Here is a 9,251-nt window from a genome sequence, read left to right as displayed (position 1 = left end):
CATCCTCATTATCATCGTGATCTTCAACGGGTTGGTGAGCAAGGTACTCAGCCAACACACTGCTCTTGATAGCTTTCTGGGTATGATACTCAATGTCGTATTCTGATAACAGCATCTGCCATCTTGCAATCTTACCAGTGAGTGCAGGCTTCTCAAAAATGTACTTGATTGGATCCATTTTGGATATCAACCAAGTGGTGTGACTTAACATATACTGCCTCAATCTCTTAGCAGCCCAAGCCAATGCACAACATGTCTTCTCGAGTAAGGAGTATCGTGATTCACAGTCAGTAAATTTCTTGCTTAAGTAGTAAATGGCATGCTCTTTCTTTCCAGTTTCGTCTTGTTGGCCCAGAATACAACCCATAGAATTCTCAAGCACTGTCAAATACATAACCAACGGTCTTCCAGCAACAGGTGGTAACAAGATAGGAGGCTCCATGAGGTACTCTTTGATATTGTCAAATGCTTTCTGACAATCCTCTGTCCAAACACAATTTTGACTCTTTCTCAGCAATTTGAAGATAGGTTCACAAGTGGCAGTCATGTGAGAAATAAACCGGGATATGTAATTCAATCGTCCTAGAAAACCTCTCACTTGCCTTTCTGTTTTTGGTGCGGGCATCTCTTGGATAGCTTTTACTTTATCTGGATCAACTTCAATGCCTTTTTGGCCGACAATGAAGCCCAAGAGTTTACATGACCTGACGCCAAATGTGCATTTGTTCGGATTGAGGCGAAGACGGAACTTCCTCAATCGTTGAAACAGCTTCAATAGATCTACTAAGTGACCTTCTTCTGAACGAGACTTCGCGATCATGTCATCCACATAAACCTCAATCTCTTTGTGCATCATGTCGTGAAAGAGCGTTGTCATGGCTCGCTGGTAAGTAGCACCTGCGTTCTTCAACCCAAACAGCATCACTTGATAACAGAATGTTCCCCATGGTGTTATGAATGTAGTTTTTTCCATGTCTTCGGGAGCCATTTTGATCTGGTTATACCCGGAGAATCCGTCCATGAAGGAGAATATGTCAAACTTTGCTGTATTGTCTACCAACATGTCAATGTGAGGCAGGGGGAAATCATCCTTTGGGCTTGCTCTATTTAAGTCACGATAGTCGACACACATTCGTACCTTCCCGTCCTTCTTAGGAACTGGCACAATATTTGCTATCCACTCTGGATACACTGAAGTGGCAAGAAAACCAACATCTATTTGCTTCAGAACTTCTTCTTTAATTTTGACGGCCATATCTGGATGTGTTCTTCTTAATTTCTGTTTGACCGGTGGACATTCTGGCTTCAAAGGTAGCTTGTGCTCTACGATGCCAGTGTCGAGACCAGGCATATCTTGATAAGACCAAGCAAACACATCTACATACTCTTTCAACAGGCTGATCAATTGCTCCTTGACCTGTGGGGATAACAATGCTCCAATTTTGACTTCTTTCACATTTTCTTCCGAACCCAAGTTGACTGTTTCCAAAGGCTCCTTGTATGGCTGAATAGTGTCTTCTTCATTTTCAAGCTGGCGGGCGACCTCTTCTGGAATCTCATCCCACTCTTCCTCTTCAGCTTCGAATACAGAATGTTCAAAGTTGGGAGAGGGCATGATGTCATTGTGTTCAACGGGTTTAAGTAACCTGTACAAACAATTGTTTTTAGAGGACTGACCATGACATGCAAAAATGTGTTCTTTTTAAGGTTTTTTTGTGTTACCATTTTCCGAAAAAGCTGAAAAGATAAAAGGACACAAGTGTATAGGAACACAAAAGATCTTTTTCATGGATAGTACGTTTTTGACAAAAGTGCCCATTTTACAAAATTAATGCTTCGCGCTTTGGGCTAAAGCGGAAGATTTTTGAAAACTGAAAATCTTAATTACTTTGATATGTGGACGCAATGTGGGATGTCAACTGCGGTCCAGTTCTTCATAACTACTCCAGTCGCCATTCTGTCTTTCCCTCGAAGAGCTTTTATCTCTTTTTGTAATTCCGCAAACTGATCCTGGAATTCATCCATTCTATCATTGAGACCAGGATCCTCACTTGGGGTAGGGCCGTGATAGACAGGTTCTCCTAGGTGAGGAGTATAGTGAACAACGGGAGGCACATTAATGAAGACAGGAGCATTTGGTGGAACGAACTCTTGTTGATATCTATCTTGATTAAGATCCCTGGGTATTTCCCAAGGACGGGATGCTGTGATGGTAACAGAAGTGACTGGGACAGCGTGGATTTCTGAAGCGATGACTGTAGTGACGGGTGCTGCTGTTGTCTGATTCTGAATTTGAGGTTGATTCTGTGCCGAAGTCTGTCCTGAATTATGAACTTGAGCCCTAGCCTGGGCTTCCTCTGCTTGTAGACGGGCGGTTAACATTTGGTTGCGCATCTCTGCTACCTGTGCTTGCGCCTGGATTTGTGCATCTTGTGCTTCGGCAACCTGAGCTTGTGCTGTTTGAAGTTGAGCAGCTTGGGCTGCTTGGTTTGCTATCAATGTCTCGACCATAGCAGAAAGGCGGTCAACCTGAGCTTTCAATTCTCGGTTCTCGTTATCTGTTATCTCCATTCTTCTTTTGTAGTTGGCTCTTGTGTTGTAATTATGCGTCAGCTTGAAATGGATCTTGGCGGCGGGAAGCAACTGTTAGAAGACTGGACCAAGACAGACAACCCGTATGCACGTGATGCATGGATATGCAAAATGAATGATTTTCCAAGGAACTCTAAGTGAAGGAAAAGATAGAATTGCAAACATTTTTGATAACAAAACAAAATTTTTCATTTTAAGCATTTTTATCAAAATATACAAAGTTATCAACCCAAAATACAACCAAGAAAACCATTTAAGGACATGTGTCATCAGGACGAGCATAAACAAGTAGGAGTTGTCCTTCAAGTCTCTCAATTCTTTCTTCATAGGCCTTCTGCATAAAAGCTTTCTCCTTCACCAAACTGTCTACAAGACCTTTCCATGCACCTGAGGATTGTGGAATCTGGGAGTAATCTGTTGTGCCTGAGGAAAATAAATCCTCTTGCACCCTTGGACGTTTACCTGCATGATCTTCTCCACTCTGCTCCTTTAACTGTCTCTGAAGTTCTTCATTTTCCATTTCGAGTACCTGGGCCTTATCCTTCCAAGCGTCTCTCTCTTTCTCGACCCTCTCCAAGGTGGCTTGGAGTTCTTCTTTGTCATCTAGCGGAAGGTAGGGGGTCTTCAACGGAGCGGGTTTGATAGGATCATGATGTGGGTATGGCATTTTCAACTGTATAGCTCTGGCTCTGATCCACTGGAGGTACGGCTCATAGGAGGTACAATCTTTCTTACCCAATTCAAGTCTCCCTTTGCGACAAACACGATGCCAAGCTCTTACTACTCTCTCTTTCATGGTAGGGTCCTCCTCGTTATCCCTCAAGAAAATACCTTCTAAAATAATGTTAGGAGGCTTGTCCTTCATAGGGTAACCGAGTTGTCTCCTAGCAAGTACTGGATTATAAGAAATGATTCCCTTTGTGCCCATGAGGGGCACATTGGGGAACTCCCCGCAACTATCAATGATCTTCACATCGTCTAAAACTCTACTATACCATGCAATATCTGACTGGGTAAGAGACATAATCCTCTGTGACCACTGAAGTCCTGACTTGCGATCCCAAAAAGTAGCTGACTTAGGAAGATGAGAGACAAACCATTTGTAGAGTAACGGTATACAGTAGACTATGGTTCCTCCTCCTTTCAAAGTACGGTAATGGATGGAATGATAGGTGTCTCCGAGCAAAGTTGGAACAGGATTACCACTTAGGAAGATGCGTATAGCATATGAATCCACAAAACCTTCAATATTAGGAAATAGTAACAAACCGTAGATCAACAAGGCGAACAGATGCTCCACAATAATATCACAACCTTGACTGGAAAAATAAGAAACCTTCCCCATTAAGAACTTGGCAGTGAAACCTGGAAGTCCTCCTTTGGTGGTGAAGTTATTCTTGAATTCTGACTTCTTCATGTACAACACTTTTGCAAGAGAACTGTGCTCGGGTAACTTTTCTGAACCAGAGAAAGGTACTGTATCAGCAACTGGGATGTGAAGCAACTGGGCATACTCTTCCAATGTAGGCATGAGTTGATAGTCTGGGAATGTGAAACAGTGATAGACTGGATCATAGAACTGTACTAATGTCTGCAATAACCCTTCTTCCATCCTAAGTGTCAATAAAGATATAAGTGCCCCATATCTGTCTCTGAAACCAATAGGATCTGCGATCGAAGAAACCCGTTTCTTTAGTTCATCTATCTTTGGATTGATGAGATTGTACTTTTTCACACTTCTCCGTCCAAAATCCATGTTTCCTGCAATATTTGCAATCCTCACTTTAAGTTCCTTGGAAAAAGGTTGAAATGATGGGAATGAATGCATGTCATGCATGAATGCAACAAACACAAACATGGTCAAACAATACAAGGTTCAAAGTTCATCACCAGCATGGAGTTTAGGACAAAGCCCCCAGATAAGTTCTAAGGTTCACCTGCCAAACGGGTTCTAAAAGTTCCCAAGGTTATGGATCCTTCTTCGGATAATACCGGGTTAAGCAACTGCTCGCTTTCCAATATTATTCTCAAAAGAATCTCGCTTGAGTGTGATATCGCGTATCAACCAAACCAGACTTTTGGTCCGAAGTGGTCACCGCATCACATCCTAAGTAAGGCCAAGATGGGCTAAAGGTAAACTAAGGTCCTTGGCTTCACGGGCCCTTCGAAAGCAACAATGCCTCACAAATGACTTGTTTTAGCACTATCACCCTCAAAGAGGCCTCCACCAAGCGGACAAAGGCTCAAGTCAACTCGGTAAGGATTGTCTCCTATCAAGTCAACCTGAATTATCATCCATCATATCTCAAATGTGCCCCAAATCCGGGTATAGGATTTATCACAAGTATCCCCCAAAACCCAAAATAACAAACATTACAAACAATACAATTTAGCAAATATTCACAAAGCAAACATATAAACAAGCAAAGATAGGATAAACCGTCAAATAAGTTTAATCATGTAATCCCCAGCAGAGTCGCCATTCTGTCGCGGCGGGATTTTTCACGAGATTAAGTATTGATTGAACTTAACCCGTTTGAAAAATATTTTAAATGCAAGAGTCGCCACCGTCTTTTATTTTATCCAAAAAGAGGAAGGGAAAAATAACGATAAATCCCTTTAGAGTTACGGGTTCGGGGGTTGGTTATGCAAAGGGAAGGTATTAGCACCCTCTACATCTGTGGTACTCCACAGGAACCTTTTTGCTTATGTTTATGTGAATGCTTTGCTTTTTTCGCTTTGATCGTTTGATTGGGGAGATGAGAAAAGAACTTGATTTTATTGTTTTTGGACTCGATAAAGTCGTAGACTTCATGCCTACGTATCTCCAAGGCGCAATGGAGAAATCAGAATCCACGTAGTTCTCCCAAAAGAAAAGGGGAAAGTCTGTTTTGTTGATTTTAGATTGGCGTGTCTTGCCATCTCTTGCTCGACCTAGGCGGGAGGCTTCGAGACTGACACGTCCTTTTGAAAATGTTTTTAAACTGAAAAGCCAAAGCTGGCAAAAGATTTGAATGAGCCTAAACCCTGAAACAATACATAAATGGGCTCATTATAAGGAATCCCAAGAGTAAGCTTGTGAGTGTGTGAAAAGGGTTTCTTAAACGGCGACCGTTGGAATCGCATCGGGTTTCTCTTTTTTGGATTTTTCGATTTTTTAACATAAAACGTGAACAATACGATTAAACACAGAACATAAAAAATGCGAGAAAGTAAATTATTACAACACAGTTAGCTATGAATAGTTAGTATTACGAATAGTTAGTGGAGTTAATCGAGCTGAAACTGAAACGAAACGGTTAGTAACAACATAAACAAATATAAAAAAACAATATAAACATTTACTTTAGACAAAATAAACATTTGATATAAATAAACATTTAAACAAATAATTAATTTAACTAACATTTAAATAAAATATATATGCAAAATAATAATAAAAGATAAACAATATTTAGTAAACAAAAGTAATATATATATATATATATATATATATATATATATATATATATATATATATATATATATATATATATATATATATATATATATATATATATATATATATATATATATATATATATTTATATTTTAGACAATAAATATATAGTAGAAAAAAATAATATATATGTACATTTAAACAAATAATATATAATAGACAAAAATATATATATATATATATATAATAGACAAAGATATATATATATATATATATATATATATATATATATATATATATATATATATATATATATATTATTTATTTAGATATATAATAGACAAAAATAATATATATATATATATATATATATATATATATGTATATATATATATATATATATATATATATATATATATATATATATATATATATATAGATAAATAATATATTAAAACACATGTCGGCAAGCCGGAACTTTGCCGATTTCAGAGATAAGTGAAGAATATTACCTTGTGTGAAGAGGATGAACTTCTGATCGTCCAAATGATCGACCGAAAGCTGGAAACCGTCACCGACGCAGTGCTGACTGCCTTCGTGAGTACCTGACTTCAACGTCGCTTTTGATCGGTGAAACGACGCCGGAATGAAATGAACCTTGGATATTTGTGACCTGGACTCAACGAACTTCAAAGATATGAAATCGGTTTAGTGTTTCGGTGAATAATCGGGACGATTTTGGGTTACCGAAAATGAAGAACAAGTGAAATACGGTAACCTTTTGGACAAATATTTCTTTTCAATTCTCTGTTTCTCTCACCACACGTTTTTTCCTTACTGATCCACTCTTTCCTCTTTTTTTCTTACTAACCACATCTATATATATATATATTTAGATTACTTAAACAATAAGAAACCTAAAAAATATCTAACATAAATTAATAATATATATTTAGATTACTTAAACAATAAGAAACCTAACAAATATCTATCATAAATTAATAATATATATTTAGATTACTTAAACAATAAGAAACCTAAAAAATATCTAACATAAATTAATAATATATATTTAGATTACTTAAACAATAAGAAACCTAAAAAAATATCTAACATCAATTAATAATATAATATATATATTATATAATAATAATAATAATAATAATAAACTAATATAATATTAATCCTAATTAAATAAACTAATTAACAACTAAACACAATTAATATTAAGCACAAATAATATTAAACGGCACACGATTAAAATACGATAAAATCGAGCGACACGAACGCGATAAAAACGATGACAATTTGCACAGCAAAATAGACAAATTGATAAAACCAATAAACCAGTAAACCGGTAAACCAGTAAAATCAACAACACGACTCAAACAGACTCGATTAAATCACACGGCATAACACGTAATTAAATAAACAACCCTAGGCAATAATAAAATCAACACGACATCACGAAAACGCTGACAAACACAATCACAAATAATCAGACAATACGAAAACTCTAATATATTCGAAATACAGTCAAAATACCGACAAACAAACAATTAAATAGATAAAAACGCACAAAACCTAATCGAAGCGATGCCACGCACAAAAGAGATAAGCGAGATAAATACGAGACAACGATATCGGCCAGGTTTTGCTAAAACAACGAAATACAACACGGTAAGCAACGAAAACACACAAAACCTAATCAAACCAGTTGTCACGCGAAGTTTAAGAAATTGAGATGAATACGAGACAACGAGATTAATCAAGATGTGGTCAACAAAGCCAAAGTCAAATTTTGGGGTGCGACAATATATATTTGCAAATATTAAGGTAAGTTCCTTGAAAATAAAAACAATTAAACATTGAATTTCATGCATCATTTGCATAAGTAAGTATCCCTTTCGCCAGACGTCTCATTGGTGTTTCTTCTGTACTTCAGCCAAGTCGAGTCATCGATACAATACTCGCGCCAATCACTCCCGAATCATGGAACATCTTGAGCAAGAGAATAGAGACTTGAAATAGGAGATCGCCCGCCTGACTACCATGATGGAGTCAGTGTTAGCTGCTCAGAGCCAGTCTTCTCCAACGCCTGCAACTCCTCCTCCTCAGAAGACTGTCATTTCCGAGGTTGTTACCTCTACCATTCCCGCAACTGCTGCTCACTTTGCACCCAACATGCCTGCCAGATTCCCATGGGGAATGCTGCTAAACTTTGTGCCCGAAGGTTTTGCGCCTACATTTGCTTCTATGCTGGCATCTAGCCTGGTCATGTCTATGTCGCCACCTGTTGTGCATACCCAGCCTCGTGTAGAAGACACCATCTATCTTTCCGAGCCGTTTGAGGGCCCAGATGTGTATGAGAAGATGGATGAGATGAAGGACCAATTTCTTGAGTTGCGTAAGGAATTGAAAACTTTGAGGGGAAATGACTTATTCGGGAAGAGTGTTGCGGAACTGTGTTTGGTTCCAAATGTGAAGAGTACAAGGGGAATACATTTCCACTTAGTCATTTGGTGATGTACGCCAGAAAGATGTCTACTCAAATGGATAATGATCAGATGTTGATCCATTATTTTCAAGATAGTCTGACCGGTGCCGCTCTGAGGTGGTACATGGGGTTGGATAGTGTGAGCATCCACACGTTCAACAATTTGGGTGAAGCATTTGTGAAGCAGTATAAATATAATGTTGATATGGCTCTAGATAGGGATCATTTGAGATCATTATCTCAGAAAGACAAAGAGACATTCAAGGAGTATGCGTAGAGGTGGAGAGAAATTACTACTCATATTACCCCTCCTTTAGAGGAAAAGGAGATGACCAAGATTTTTCTGAAGACCTTGAGCTCATTTTACTATGAGTGGATGATTGCCAGTGCCCCCAGTGACTTTACCGAAATGGAAAACATGGGGATGAGGCTCGAAGAAGGTGTCCGAGAGGGAAGGTTATCTAGAGAGGAGGTGTCATCCAGTAAGAGGCATGGCAATAATTTTAGCAAGAAGAAGGACAGTGAAGCTAATGCAGTTTCCGTTGGGAGGCAACAACTGGGTGTGTATATTTTTAGGCTTTCATAGTTTTGGGTTGTATATTCATAATGATACCATGAGTGCTTTAGGGTGCCCTCAAGATATGTTTTCAGGAACCACTATACAATTACAACCTGTCTTTGCTCAATGGATACAAAATACCCATGCTTTAGCACCTGGCACAA

At 38.3% G+C, this 9,251-nt stretch overlaps 1 protein-coding gene across 1 annotated transcript; it reads right to left on the bottom strand.

The window, feature by feature from the left end:
- Positions 1-2,485: 2,485 nt before the first annotated feature.
- LOC127084585 (uncharacterized) lies at positions 2,486-6,874 on the bottom strand. Its single transcript, XM_051025068.1, has 2 exons — positions 6,544-6,874; positions 2,486-4,353 (listed from the first exon to the last, which is right to left on the bottom strand). Exon 2 carries the CDS (start codon positions 4,346-4,348, stop codon positions 2,846-2,848), a length of 1,503 nt encoding a protein of 500 aa, XP_050881025.1. The 5' UTR covers positions 4,349-4,353; positions 6,544-6,874; the 3' UTR covers positions 2,486-2,845.
- Positions 6,875-9,251: the final 2,377 nt, after the last annotated feature.

This window comes from Lathyrus oleraceus, chromosome 5 (assembly GCF_024323335.1).
Source record: "Lathyrus oleraceus cultivar Zhongwan6 chromosome 5, CAAS_Psat_ZW6_1.0, whole genome shotgun sequence".
NCBI classification, from domain to species: Eukaryota; Viridiplantae; Streptophyta; class Magnoliopsida; order Fabales; family Fabaceae; genus Lathyrus; species Lathyrus oleraceus.
Note: the sequence above shows the minus strand (reverse complement) of the source record. Positions and strands in the feature narration are given on the sequence as shown.

Coding starts and splice junctions, on each gene's coding strand:
- LOC127084585 (XM_051025068.1), bottom strand. CDS start 4,348: ATGGATTTTGGACGGAGAAGTGTGAAAAAGTACAATCTCATCAATCCA.